Raw genomic sequence first — 15,764 nt, forward strand, 5'->3', positions numbered from 1 at the left:
TCATACTAAAGTACCTATATATATAGTATATACACACACACACAGTAAGTATATACCTTCGACGTTTGTTTTAAGTATACGGCATACGCCCGGGGGGGTCGGATAATGTGTGGTGTGGAGTTGTGACAAGGAAAAGTATTTTATACGTATACGTATATACCCATACATATATAACTATATTTCTCTCGGAGACATCGCGCGAGAAACGAAAATCAGAAGAAAAAAAAAACACCATTTCCCACAAACGAATAATAATCAAATGTATAAGATAATATGCCTCTGCCTATAAATACTTAGAGGTATATATATATTATACAAGCACCGAATCACCCGATATCATATACGACGACGGCGGTGTTGTTCCGAAACAATAACCACCACGACAATATTTTAACCGTCACAGCATTTGAGACGGTAAAAAACGAGTGACCGCTGTCGTATATATATATATATATTATATATATATATCACGTATATATAGGTAAAGACTTAACGCTGCGCCAGAATAAAAACTTTCCACCGATTCCGATGTACGCCCACTTATAGTTATATAGATGTGTTTTAGGCGCTAATGCGTTATTATGGGTTAACCTATATATCTGTTACGTAACGGAGCGGAGTAGAATTTAAATTTATTGACGTTACATTATATACGAATTTATGTGTAATTATTTAATGCGGTTATATATATATATATATATAACAATAATGCGTGATGGACCGTGCATGTAATTTTTTTTCATAACATCTAAATGTCTAATATATATATACATAAATGTATACTACTCATATAGGCATTCTATGTATTACGATGATATCACAATTTTTTCAAGGACGCATTCGCTTATAATATAATATATGTATTCTTATTTTTATTCTTATAATATATTATAATAATGAAAATCTTCGTAGACGGCCTGCAACCTATGAAATCATTGAGACCATCATAATGCTGTACACATTATACATAGTATTTATTACGTTACTTAAGACTTGATCAATTTTAATAAAAATGTAAAAACTCTAAAGCTGTGAAATCGCGCATTCGCGCGTCATTTATAATATCCACGCGCGAATGTTAAAAATTCGTTTAGTCGACATAATATTGTGCAAATGTATACAGGACTTTTTCCGTGACAGTTTCTCGTTTAATGTAACATAGTATGACCGAACAATAAATTATTATCAAACATATAACTGCAACGTACAAGATGGACAACGGGCCAGTTTCAAAGGCGGCAAAAGCTTCTCGATTCCGGACCTATAATTTCTCTTGCGCCTCTATATAATTCAATACATTTTTCTCGCGTCTGTTGTGATTTTTGGGTACAAATCATTATTATAATAATTTAAAGCTAATCGCGTTGATTATACAAACCCGGTTTATATATATATATATATTATGTAATTCTATGTATAACACTCGTGTGGGTCTTATTTTTAATATTTTATCTTTTATACATATATAATATACAGTTATGGCCTTATGGACCTCGAACCGAATACACAAATCGACAAATCTAGACGTTTCGAGAAAAAAATATGACGTCTTAAATAAACGGGTTACATTTCAGCTCTCCGCGGTGTATTTATATATATATATATTATATACAAGAGATTATAAACGTTCACAAACACTGCAGCCAGTGATGTGGAACGGCGATCGTACAGCAACGGTGTTATTACAACTATATACCAATCATCTACTAAATATATATAATCATAATGCAATATACAGGGTGTAACAGATAGAACTGACTTTTAGAATGACTTTTGTTCTAATTAATAATTTTTAAATTTTTTTTTTTTTGTTTATTATTAAGAGCCCCTTGCGGCTACACGTACAATATAAAAAAAATTTCAATAGTACAAATAAAAAAATTTGAATTTGATTAAATTTTTGTTGGAAAAATTCAAAATAGCCAATTGGTAAATTTAATTAAAAGAAATATTTTGATGGTAAAAATATTTATCTAAATCAATTAGTTTATTTTTTAGAATTTTTTTAAATATCAATATTTTTTTGCATAAATTACTTTGGAGCGTTATAAAACTTCTTTCAAATATTATTTTCAATATTATTTCTGAAATGAGTATATTTCTTAAATTAGTTATTAATTATATAATTTTCACAATTTTTGCTGTACGTTTAATTAGCATAATATTTTTTTTTTTTTTTTTATAGTCAGCCCCTATCTGATACACCCTGTATACATAATATATACATTAACCGCTGTACGCTATACCTCTATATTGAAATGCACGCAGACACAGATGTTGTACAGGACATGCGCGCGGGTGCGGCAATCCGCGACTAAGGCGAAGAACAGGAAGAAAATCATCATTATCGTCATAATAACTGTGATTGAAAATGCGTAGATTTTCAATTCGATGTCCGAATTTCTACTGCGTTACACGCGGATTAATAAGCTGATGGTGTGTGGCCCACGTAGACGATAATATTATATGAAAGCGTACCTACATATTATAGGTACACACATATTACATTGAAATGCATGGCCGTGGCTATAAGCTAGTACAGCCGCGCTTAAACCACTACGTATAGTGATAATACATACAACGCGAGTTACCATAAATTCGAAAATATGCGCATCACCATCACGGCAGCAACGAATTAATGAAACGATGATACGCCGTCATTAATATAGTATAAACCATACTGCACACATCATATTATGGGCAGGTGCGTGATGGGCGCAGCAGTGAATAATATTTGATGCCAAATATAATATTGCAATAACTCGTTACAAACAAACGACATACGCCCAACGGGTTCTCGACAATCAAAATTTGCTCTCGAAGCGTATAATATACATCACGCGACATGTTATTATACTTATATATACGATACAATAATGCATCGTGTGCAGCGTGTATTATATACTGCTGCAGCACGCGGGGATCGAGCTATATAATATTATTATGATGCATAAACGAATAAAACTCGTTTTGCCAAAAATGATTTAGGTGTAAAATAATATTAATGTATATTATATATATATATATTTATGTACGGTGGATGACGTTACTCGAGAACATTATAATATAGTCGCGAAAAAAAAAAAAAAAAAAATGTCCGGACCACTGCTGAGCAGCTCTCGTAATATCGTAGTGTGTAACCTAACGGACGCAATCGCGACGCTATTTTATGCGTATAATCGCGACCAGACACTCGATCCGTACCTACCCATACCACCCAAACGCTATGCCAAACGGGTGCGAATGTAATAATCATCGTACAGACATCGCGTTTGCCGCCGTGAAGTATCCTCCATACCTACGCATAATTTCATACATGACGTATATTGTAGGCATGACTTTAATTCGAAAAAGGCCGCACTTTCGAACAGTGGAAAATTATTTCAGATAATATATTATATAATAATAGTATGTATAGGGATTTCATCGAATTTTCAAGGTGCATAATAAATTATTATGAAACAGTTTATGCACACGGAGTGATTTGAATTCACAGGTGGTAATATATTCCGCGTACAATAGGTATAGTGTACTTAAAAAAAAAAAAAAAAAAAAACGGATCGACGAAGGCCCCCCCCCCCCCCAATGTGAGTTTCGTAACGCGAATTGTAGACGACCCGATTACACTATTATAATATATTATATATGTACATACTACTGTACAAGACTGTCGTCTTCATCATCATCACCGTCGAAGGCGTTTAATATGCACCGCCGCGTAAACGCCCTGCACCGGTGTAGTTTTATCTGGACAGATCACAGCTCTTGACTATTACACAAAACCTGCACTGCAGTATATATATATATATATATCACGCACGGTGACTATCGCGTACACACTTTATGTACATCCTTGGCACACGACGGCGGCCGAGGAGTTTTTTTTCTTTTTCTGTACACGATAAACGATTAGTGCATCTACTTAGGTGGATTGCATATTATTATCATTTAGGCGTATAGTACCAGTATACATGCAGCGTGTTGTAATATACAAAAATAATAAAATTATTAATGTCCAGAAATGGGAAAACAAATATAATCATTACATGGTAATAATATTTTCCTCTGGTCGACGATTACCTATTGTACCGTATTATCACGATTGACGATCGCGAGCGCATTGAACATAAAATATCGATAGCGTAAGTGGTGAACTTTTTTTCTCCAAAACTCGCTTTTTTTTTTTTTTTTTTTACTCTTATTATCGATATCTACATAACATATTAATAATTGTTGATAATCGATGGTCGTCTTCGCGTGTCCGCGCCATTAACATAAAACCTAACCATCGTTATAATAAGGTACTTACATGTATATTATTATGCAGCAGCAGCGTACAAACATCCGCACGTAAAACCGCTCATACCCGCCACCGCCGACAAACCAATTAATATATTACTATGTTCTGTCGCATAATATTATATATATGTGTGTGTGTGTGTGTGTGAAAAAAACTAATAATAATGATAACATTTTATCGATATTATTATTTTCCGTGTTTTGCGGCGTATCTCGTCGATCCGATCTCGGCTATTAGACGGCGGCGGTTATCGATCCGACCGGAAATCATTGGCGGCTGGCCGGTGCTATCGACGATGCTGCATTTTAAATACGCGCATAATAATTATTATTATATAATAATATTATTATTATTATTACCTTTGTATAAATAATAATGCTATTCGTGTTTTATTTTCGACACGACAAAGCGGAACGTTCGATCCGATCGCGTTTTCGGAAATTATCACAATTTATACGTTGCGGACACAGCAGCATGCGAGATGAACGTACATGAGTTCTGCACCTGCAGCTCGTTTTTAAAATATAATATACGTAACGTTAGGTATAAACCTACGCCTGGACAACGTATAGGTATATAGGTGTACCTATAAGTGGGTAACATAATATTATATACTAAACATGTAACGACAATAATATAAATAGTTACGATTAAAGCGACCATATAGATAATTTTTGTTTGTAAAAGCGGCACTGCCCGTAACCTGGTCCAAAAGTCGAGAGAGAGACGGAATAACGATGACGATCAAAAACGACAGTTCAAAATACAAAAAGACCGCAGTAATAAGGTAATTGAGGATTTCGATGAAAAAATTATTGTTGAGCACAATATATATATATATATATATATATATATATATATATGTATATGGTGTACATATTATATTTAATATTATGCGTATAAAAATTATGCGAAAAGATATAATTGCAGCCACTTACAAATTTTTACTTATAGAAACATCTTTATATACCTACTTGGCAAGCATCACTAAAATGTAATGAAGATATGATGCATATTTAAAACAAGAAACGTCTTCATCGTATCTTACGGCTGCTTCATTGCATATCGTCGATTATTTTTCCGCTTTAAATTCCACGTTTTTTTTTTAAATTTTTTTTTTGATTCCAGAATATCCTGGATGTTTTGAAAATTTGAAACTAGGTACGTGACATTTTAATTAATATAAAAAATTAAAATAATAATAATAAAAATAATTTTGGAAATCAGAGCTACATTAAAAACAAATTTCATTTACCATTTATAATAAATGCGTTTTGTATTCATTTTTACTCATGCATATGCAAAAAACTGCAAAAAAAAAACCATACCTATATAGTTTATGAAACGTCGACATTTTCAATCGAAAAATATAGGTCAGTTGTATAAGAACGTCTAATGTGCATTTGCTAGAAAATCCAAGCTCTGCAGACTAGGTAATAATATTATATGAAAGTATAATATCATGTCTCGCACACCATTGCAAAATTAAAATTGTAAATTTACGCCTTCAACTAGCAAGGATTCTACTTGTATTAAATTTTCAAGTTTTTTGACCAAGCGAACATTTTTTTAACGGTGTTAATTTTAAAATAACTAATAATAGTCGACATTGTCATATGTTCATAAATATTGCTCAACATGAGTCAAAACATTTTGAAAATTTTTTACGGTGCATAGAAAGTGCAAATAATATAAACCTAGTTCGGTGAAAAATGAATGAATCTACGATAACTTGTTTTAGAGTAATACACCAAAATCAAAATTGATTTTGTCGAACACCGAAATCGTTATAAAAATTTTGGTTTTTCCTTAATGATTTTTTTTTGTTTTTCCCGGCGCTTTTGAAAACCACCAAAAATTTTTGATTTTGACTTCCCGAATGTACCAACTTGATTCACTTTCCCGCCGGAAAAGAAACTGAAGTTCAAAATCGAAGCTTTAATTCAACTATACTCGTGTACAAAAAAACAAAAATAAAAAAATAAAAAAAACATCATTATAAAATCAATACGCATTCGCATCGCTTCGCTTAGAATCTAAAACTCGAGAACTATCTATTTCATGATAATACGTATATTAATAGATATAAATGTGTCACAAAAAGTATTATTTGATCCAGTGGCGTACCCAGAGTGTGGGGGGGGGGGGGTTAGGGGGCTTCACCCCCCCCCCCCCACCGTTGGCCGTGTTTTGAAATACATTTTATATCATAAAAGACAAAGTACAAACCATATTTCTGAAAAAACGGTATTATCTTTAGTAACTATGACCTAGTATAAGCAAAACATAAACGTTACGTTTATTATGGTACCGAATACCGATATAGATTGAGCCCCCCCCCCCCTCATTCGAAAGTCCTGGGTACGCCACTGATCTGATCAGATGTTTGGCGGGGCTAAACATTTTTTCTAGTGGACCTCAACCCTTCTGAACACCCCTATGCTGTGCTCCTATATACCGACTATCCCCTTTTTTGTCAACATATAATATAAACAATAGACACAATACAGTTTATACAATCTTACATAAACACACAATATATCTATCTATACGATTTATGAACTGCTCGTCGGCCATGTATAGTTACTTCAATCCGCTGCCCTGCAAGAAACGCTATTTGAAGTGTTCTGACCGTCTGCAGTATAGTCTTGGCACGATATATATCATAACAACATAATATATCTATCGTAGGCATATAGTCAAAATCAGGCATTTTATTAAACGCCTAGGCATATAGTCAAAGAATTTAATGTTTATGCAATTTCACTATCCGCCTGGACATTATTTAGTTAAATGCCTATTTCATGCCAGGCAAATAATAAAAAACATTTTGTATTATTTTAAAAATTTAAATATATTTTCTATCAGTCATTTATTGCTACTTTATATATAAAAAAAGCTGTATATTATTTTATTAATATGAAAAACACTTATTGTTTTAAAAATGAAATCATAAATAAATTCAGGTAATAAATAATTAGATGTGATAGACATAAATGATAGTACGACCCAATCGGAAAATTATGTGTTACGCCAACACTCACAAAAGGCGCAGTACTGCGACTGTACTGGCAGCCAACAGATGGCTGGCCCTTACGGGTACAGTACTGACCATTATTTTATCCAGTACTACACCAGTACTGGAAAACCAGCACTGGTAGCTTAGTGGCGATCTAGTACTGGCAAATTACGGGCCACTATCAATATGCTAGTAAAGATCAGCTAGGGTTTTTCGTAGATGTGCCAATGTTGGTGGAGTACTGGCATTTCACGGATTTTGTTTTAATTTAAAGCAAGGGTCAGCCAGTGTTAGCCGTAGTTGTGCCAACGTTGGCGTAATACGGGCATATTACGGGCATCAGTTGATATGCTATAGCAAAGGCTAGCCACTGTTCCTCGTAGATGTGCCAACGTTGGTAGAGTACTGGCATTTTACGGACTTTATTTTAATTTCAAGCAAGGGACAGCCAGTGTTTGCCGTAGCTGTGCCAATGTTATCGCATATCACGGGACCCAATCGATATGCCAGCAAAATCCAATCACTGTTCCTAGTTAACTTAAGGCTTGTTCTAGAGTCTAATACAATACTTATTTTATAGTTTTATATACGATCTACCCCAGGTACTTTGTGCTTTTATTTAATTGTTTTTAAAACAGTGTTTTATGTTTTGCATAGTCTTTGTGTCAGTGTATCAAATGTGTGTCGTAAACTTGTATGGTATTACAATTATATCAATAATTAACTAGGTTAATACTTAAAAGCGATTTGTACTTCATTAATTGTTTTATTTAAATGTATGAATATATTATTAGCCATGGAATCGAACAAATTTATGTCAAATTATGATATTACTATCTATATTCAAATACCTACTTATTATATTATTTAACTATTATAAATTATTCGAAATATGTCGTTTTTCTTGGACAGTCAAATGTGCCACACCGGACGGTCAACGTTCAACTTGTGCCACAGTCAACGCGTGTTAATAATATTATATATATACTAATAATATACAATATAATATTAAATTGTTTAGTATATTATTATGTTTTCTGTTATAAATATAGAAATTTGTTGTTGTTAATCAGCCGATTTTTGGGGAAAACCATATAACCACTCTATGCCTCCGCCGAACGCCGCACTGCCCATGTATTATCGTTCGATCACGGCGAAACGGTCGTACACTCACACACTCACACGACTTACACGTTAATGACGATACACATTACACACATACGTACAGACTACGCTTGTACTGCAGTTACCATTTTTTTTAAATTTGCTATTCTTGTGAAAATTCTACCGTATTTCTGTAAAAGTGTGAATTTAAATCAATCTGCCTACTAACGACGTACATGGACACATGGTACATCATTAAAGTTCAACAGTAAAGTTGTTCAGGTGCATTTTCGGTAAGTACCTACCTACCTAACTACTTTTTAAATTAATATATTGCTCATTATTTTTATGGATATTATAAATTGTAACTTCGTACTAAAACTCACTGTTCATAAATCAGAACTAATAGAACAATGTAAAAATAATAGGTTTCATAATAATATAAACAAATAAGTATGTATTAAATGTTGTATTGTTAATTCAATATAATCGAACTGTATTAATTGTAAATATTAATAATTGTAATTCTAAATAGTGTCGGTCCAGTATACTAAATTTTCATTTATTTATCATTATTACTCTCTTATGATTATTAAAATTTAAAAATGTATTTATGTGAGTATGCACAATTATACAAATTAATAATTATTGTAGTTGGTCTCCTCCTTAATTTAACTTAAAGCTTGCTTGTATATTAATTTGTTAGTTTAAATCTAACATTAGTACAACTTGTAAATGTAAATGTAGGTACCTAGATATAGTAGGTATATGTAGGTAGTATCTATAGTCTTTCAAAATTGAATTAATTTAGATAATAAATACACAACTTAAACATTATATGTCTGGATAACTTATAAATATATAATATACCTATATTATTGAAGTATGTACCTTTATAGGTCAGTAATATAACAGGGAAAAAAGTAACAGACCAGCATTCTATTAAATCTGTATTAAATAAAAAGTTGTGAAAATTGTTTATTATTTAATTTTATAAAAAATACTGTTGGTAGTTGCATGTAGAATTTTAAATGATTCTGAATTATGTGTTGACTATATAAATTATGCGAGGGATTTACTGAAAATTTTTTTTGAACTCTTTCCTTCATTTTATGGATCTGACTCACAAATTATGAACAGCCATAATTTTGGTTCATATAGCAGATGATGTAGAATACACTAATATAGTGTTAATCAGTCTTAATCTAATTATTATATTTATTGGTTAAATTATATTTATTTACTACCTACTGTTGTAACTATAAGTTATTGTGAGTATTATAAAAAATTGTTAGGACTATTAGGTATTATGTTATAACTTGTAAATTTATATAATTTAATAATAAACTGTAAAAAATGAAAATATAAAAAACTATTGTATTTTTTTATATTTTTGATTAAAAAAATTCATCTAAATTAAAATAATACTCATTATTCTAACTTGTTTAAGAAAAAAATGAGTAGCAACCCTGTAGTGGGTATATTTTTGATTATTTATTTAAAAATATAGGTATATCCAAAACATTTTTAGCAATACTTTTTGAAAAAAATTGGTATAAACTAATTAATGGGTGATCGAGTAGCCATAAACTGTTGCTATTATTATTTTTATTATTTAATATACATATATACCTATTTATTTATTTTATCAAACTACTGCGTTCTTTGCCTTCTTTAAATAAATTGATAAAATATTATTATTTATTACTGATCACTGTTACATCAATTTTAATTGATAACATCTAAAGTATTACCTAATGATATATATATATATACCTAATATTTAGTAGGTACCTAGCAAAATCAAAAATGTCCTATTTACTTATTTGTTAATAACTTGCCCAATTATTTAGTGTAAGAACTGAAATCAAAAATGTGTTCTGCATATAATCGACTTAAAAAACACCGCCAGCTAAAACAGTTGGCTCAACAATCAAATAATGATTTATCAGAGGTTGAACAAAATCAATTAAATTCAAACTTATCAATAGCTGCTGATGTGTCAATGGAAGTTGACATAATTTGCAATTCGATAAATGACCCTCAGCCTTCAAATTCCAGTAATGATGATTTTGATAGTCGTTTGGATTACTTGTCAGATTCATCTTTTAACTTTTCAAATAGATCACCTAATTGCAGCTCAAATTCATCTTTGGACTTCTTAAATAGATCACCTAATTGCAGCTCTCCAGATAATTATCCAAATTTAACTTCTACAATACCTACTTTCCGTGAAAAACTACAAAACTGGGCTGTAAGACATAGAAGTAATATGACAGTTGAGTTGATTGAAGATTTGCTTAAGATTTTACGGACTGAAAATTGTTATAATAATTTACCAAAGTCTGCAGCTGGGTTACTAAAAACTAAATCATATATCAGTATTAAAATAATGAAAAGCTTGAAAAACACAAATGGATCTTATGCATATTTTGGTGTTGAAGAAGGATTGAAAACAATGGTTACTGACACATATACTGAAAACAGTATTCGATTATTGTTTAATATTGATGGCTTACCATTATATAACAGCTCAAATCAACAATTTTGGCCAATATTAGGACTTGTACTTCATGAACAGTATGAAACAAAACCATTTATTATTGCTGTATACAGTGGTGATTCTAAACCCCAAAATGTGAATGATTTTTTAACAGATTTTATTAAAGAAATAAAAACATTAGTGCATAATGGATTAATGATTGATCAAAAAATGTTTAGAATAGAAATCGTTGGATTTTCTTGTGACACACCAGCAAGATCATTTATAAAACAGTGTAAAGGCCATGGAGGGTATTATGCATGTGAGCGGTGTGAAACGAGAGGAATAACAAATAACAAAAAAAGAGTATATCCTTGCATGAATTCTAGACTTCGCACCAAAAGGTCTTTTAGAAGTCAGCGTCAAAAAGAGCATCATTTGGACTTTAAATCAATATTGCTAGACATTCCAGACTTTGATCCCATAAAATCAGTCTACTTAGATTCAATGCATTTGTTGTACTTAGGTATAATGAAATGGTTATTGCAACAATGGCTTGGCACTACAAAAAAGGTTAATCGTAGGTGCAAGCTTTCTCCGAGTAATATACAACGTTTAAATTCAAATTTAAAGGTATTCACAAGATTTGTACCAAAAGAATTTCAAAGAAAAAAGTATGATTTAAATGAATGGAAACACTGGAAAGCTACACAGTATCGTTTTTTTTTACACTACTGTGGGTCACTGGTTCTGTATGACATTCTGCCAAAAAAAATGTACCAACATTTTTTACTCTTGGTAATTGCATGTCGAGTTCTAAATGACACTAAATTATGTATTATTCATGCCAACTATGCAAGAGAGTTATTAAGAAAATTTTTTAAGCTTCTTCCTTCGTTTTATGGTTTAGACTCTCAAATCATGAATAATCATAATTTAATTCATTTGGCAGATGACGTAAAACACTCCAAGACAAATCTATCCTCAATTTCGGCATTTCCTTTTGAAAACTATTTGGGTAAAATTAAAAGACTAATCAAAGGAAGAAATAATTCTCTATCTCAATTAGTTAGAAGAGTATCCGAACAAAAACAAAACCTGGAAACTATAAAAAAGAATACTATACATAGAAAACAGTCCCTTATAATTAACCCTAGTCATTCTCATGATCATGAAATCAATTTGAAAAGTGTAATTTTGTATGGAGTTGAATTAAGTTCATCAAGACCTAATAATATTGTAAAATTAGATTCTGGTGAAATTCTATCTATTTCAAATATCAGAAAAGAGGAACAAAATATTTATTTTTATGGTTTTACATTCAAAAAAGCCAATGATGTTTTCATGTTCCCCTGTGAATCATCACAAATTGGAATTGAGAAACTAGGACAATTGTCTACGAAGGAGACAATCTTCTCTTTGGAAAATATTGACAAAAAATGTGTTTTATTTGAAAATGAAAGTGAAACATTTACAGTCACATTTCTCCATGATTTATAGTTATCATATAGTTTACTAATTTATGTAATACTACTAATATGTCAGACATTTTTATTCTATTTTTTTTTTTTTTTTTTTTACTATTAATTAATTTGTAATAATAAATAAATCTTTTCATTTCAACATTTGTATAAGTATAAATAAATGCAATATAAGATAGTATAAGTGAAAAAATTCTATTCCAATATCTGTTATAGGGTGCTATGGCAAATTATCAAAATATCATTACCCATCTTGTCATTAAATTTGATGAGAAAAATAAACAAGGAAAAGACATTATTGATATTGTACCTATTTCATGGACTCATGATAAAGACGGACAAATTTACTGTAAATATCCAAAAAAAAATGAATATCATAAAATAAACAAGATGTGCAAAAAATCAATGATATGTGACCCGTCATGGAATGACTTTAAAATTACCGTAGTTAAGGAAGCTTGTAAGTAACTATTTAAGATTTAAAGATTTATATCTAAATATATTTAGAAATATAAAGTTAATTAAAAATGTATGTTTTAGACAGTTATGAACAAGGACTTAGAAGGATGGAAAAAGCATTTTCTGACACTGTAATTCAGAGTAGTGTTGAAGAACTTGTCAACAGCTCGGAAGAAGAAGAAGGTCCTCAACAATTTAATAAAAATGATCTAAAAGCCTGCTTGAATGATATTTCTGAGTTTGGTGGGAGCAAAATTAATTTTATGCCTGAAAGTTTTGACAAAGGTAATTAATTTGAATTAATATAGGTTTAATAATATAATTTAAAATGTATTAATATACCCATATACATAATAATAATAAAATAAGCAATATAATCTTTAAAACAGATTACAACAATAGTTCACAGTCAGAAGTATATAATTCCGAAGAACTCTCCAATTCTGATGACTGTAATTCATCATCGTCTTCATACTCAAATGAAAAAAGATTTTTCAAAAAACCTAAAAGTAAATTCAGTGTTTTAACAAAACTACTGTTTTAAAATTACCAATTAAATTCATTTAGTTAATAGTTTTGTATCAAAGTTCATATTACTCACATTTGAACATTATTAAAAAAATTCTATTAAAATTTATACATTAATGAATAATTGTAACACATTACACATTAATTATGGTTTTCAGAGAAATGTCAAACAAGCATTATACCACCAAAAAAAGTAGCAAAACACGACATCCAAAAAAAAAGTAAAATTAGACAACCAGAGCATTATATAGTCCAGCCAACAACAAGCAATACAATAGGTAAAAGAAACAATAAAAATTAAGTTAGTAGTTTATTAATTATAATTTTCAGTTACAGGCAAAAAAATACATAATATCCAAAGTAAATATTGTCCAACATGCGGTGCAGCAGGTATATTTTATTAAAATTTAAATACCTATGATTATGAAATTGAATTTATTTGTTGAAATATGTGTATAAAAATAATAAGTCTTTTATTTATATAACATCAAATTTTAATAACAAAAACTATTGACTAGTTATAACTTAGAATCATTATCAGGATACCAATAGGAAAAAAAAATACTTTATTTATTTCTTATAATTTATTTTATTCTCTTATCTGAAAAAATGTATTGAATTTTCTAGAATTAAAAAATGATTTCCAATTAAAATTTTAATTTGTAAATTCAATAAGTTTTATTTAGTACAGTCCATAAATTATTAAGATATGTGATACAGTTAATATATTAATATTTAATAGATGTACTATTATTATTATTACTATTATTTGAACTGTTGTAAAATTTTACAAATCGTGAGTGCTCTTGTTATAGAAAATAGCCCTTGGGAGGTTAGATAATTAGATAAAATTGAAAAAATATAACATATTTTAGACAATAATTAAATGTTGCATTAAGGTCTCTGGTCTCTTTATTAAAACATACTACAATGAATGAAAAAAATAAATTAACTAGGATTTCCATTTTGATATTTAATTAAATGTTTTAAATGAATGATTTATATACCTACTACTTATCACTACCAAGTTTTACTAAATGTATATATTTTTTTAACTACTACAGCTTCAGAATCTGTAACACAAGCAAATTTGGAATCTGCCAAAAGAAGTATCCTATATTCAATAAGAGAGGAAGCAAAAGTTACAAGAACATTAATTGCCACAAATAGTAACACAAATTTAATAGAAAAAATTATGCAAGAAGAAAATATAGTTGGTCTTCCCGCATTAGATTTGGAATCATTTTTAGATTTTGAGAAGCAATTGAAAACTGACATTGAGTTGATAAAAAAAATAGTAAGGTTTCTGAAATTATCCAGTTTAATAATATGTCATTTAATTTCTGTTAAATATTTATTTTTTAGAAATGTTTCATGGCGATTAACATCAAATATTCTGTGAAATTATCTGACAATATGACAGTTGTGATCCCACAAATCATGTCAAAAAGTGTTCAAGTTATGTATAGTGGTTTTGGAAGAGAAACAAACGGAATAAAGAAGTTAAATTTCTCTACAACAGAAACATATAAACACTTGCTAGGTATACGATCACCTCATTATAAACCAATCTAAGATAGTAAGATTATTTTAAAGTACAATATAATTTTTATTTTAGAAGCACTTACTTCAAAATGTACGGATCTAAAACATAAAGAAATTGCTAGCCAATTGAGTCGCTGGTTTTCAGGTGCAAAGGATAGGGAAGGCGGGAAGAAAGAAAGATTGTATAAAAAAATTAAAATGAGTGAAACTATTTAATAATTGAATGTAGATTTTTTTTCTTTTGTAAGGTACAAAACTAATATATATATGTAATACATTAACCATTTGTTATATTTTGTTAATAATAAAAACAGTAATAATAAGTCAATAATTTCTTGTGTTGTTTATATTATATAAAGAAGAATAAGTAAATATAAATCAGTACCTACTACCTACTGGCTACTATAGCAGTACTGAAAGACAGTATCGACCATAAGTACTGGGCCATTTCTGATTACCAGTACAGAACTGTGTTATCAACCCAGACATACACCAGCACTGAGCCCTTATTGTAAATCATTACTATAGCAGTACTAAAATACAGTACTATAGCAGTACTAAAAGACAGTATCGACCATAAGTACTGGCCCATTACTGATATACCAGTACTGAACGGTGTTATCATCCCAGACATACACCAGTACTGGGCCGACACTGACTGCCAGTAATGTGCCAGTATAAGTCAGTAGTGGCGCAATGTTGCGCCCGTTGTCGATTTCCGATTGGGGAGAGTATATTGTATAGCCCAGTGTTTCTTAACCTGTGTTCCGCGTAAGTGCTGTGCTGTGTTTTTATTAAAATTTTAAAAATATCAAAAAAAATCGAAATAGATTGAATGTGACGCCG

General features: G+C 30.3%; 2 protein-coding genes across 4 annotated transcripts; both read left to right on the top strand.

Annotated features, from left to right (window-relative positions):
- The first annotated feature begins 7,321 nt into the window (after positions 1 to 7,321).
- Positions 7,322 to 15,249, top strand: LOC149056762 (uncharacterized). Of its 3 annotated transcripts, none has more exons than XM_089223848.1 (9): positions 7,322 to 8,716; positions 12,603 to 12,846; positions 12,927 to 13,130; positions 13,235 to 13,354; positions 13,532 to 13,651; positions 13,704 to 13,763; positions 14,438 to 14,670; positions 14,739 to 14,916; positions 14,992 to 15,249. In XM_089223848.1, the coding sequence occupies exons 2-9, from the start codon at positions 12,609 to 12,611 to the stop codon at positions 15,132 to 15,134; spliced, it is 1,296 nt and encodes a 431-aa protein (XP_089079974.1). In that variant the 5' UTR covers positions 7,322 to 8,716; positions 12,603 to 12,608; the 3' UTR covers positions 15,135 to 15,249. The 3 variants fall into 3 exon arrangements, with proteins under 3 accessions (XP_089079974.1, XP_089079976.1, XP_089079975.1); XM_089223850.1 differs by having other exon boundaries at positions 13,710 to 13,763; XM_089223849.1 differs by lacking the exon at positions 7,322 to 8,716 and having other exon boundaries at positions 12,595 to 12,846.
- On the top strand, positions 8,730 to 12,410 carry LOC149056763 (uncharacterized). The gene has a single exon (XM_089223847.1). It carries the CDS (start codon positions 10,297 to 10,299, stop codon positions 12,403 to 12,405), a length of 2,109 nt encoding a protein of 702 aa, XP_089079973.1. The 5' UTR covers positions 8,730 to 10,296; the 3' UTR covers positions 12,406 to 12,410.
- Positions 15,250 to 15,764: the final 515 nt, after the last annotated feature.

Source organism: Diuraphis noxia, unplaced genomic scaffold (genome assembly GCF_037042655.1).
Source record: "Diuraphis noxia isolate RWA-SAM2 unplaced genomic scaffold, SU_Dnox_SAM2 contig0003, whole genome shotgun sequence".
In the NCBI taxonomy this organism is placed as follows: domain Eukaryota; kingdom Metazoa; phylum Arthropoda; class Insecta; order Hemiptera; family Aphididae; genus Diuraphis; species Diuraphis noxia.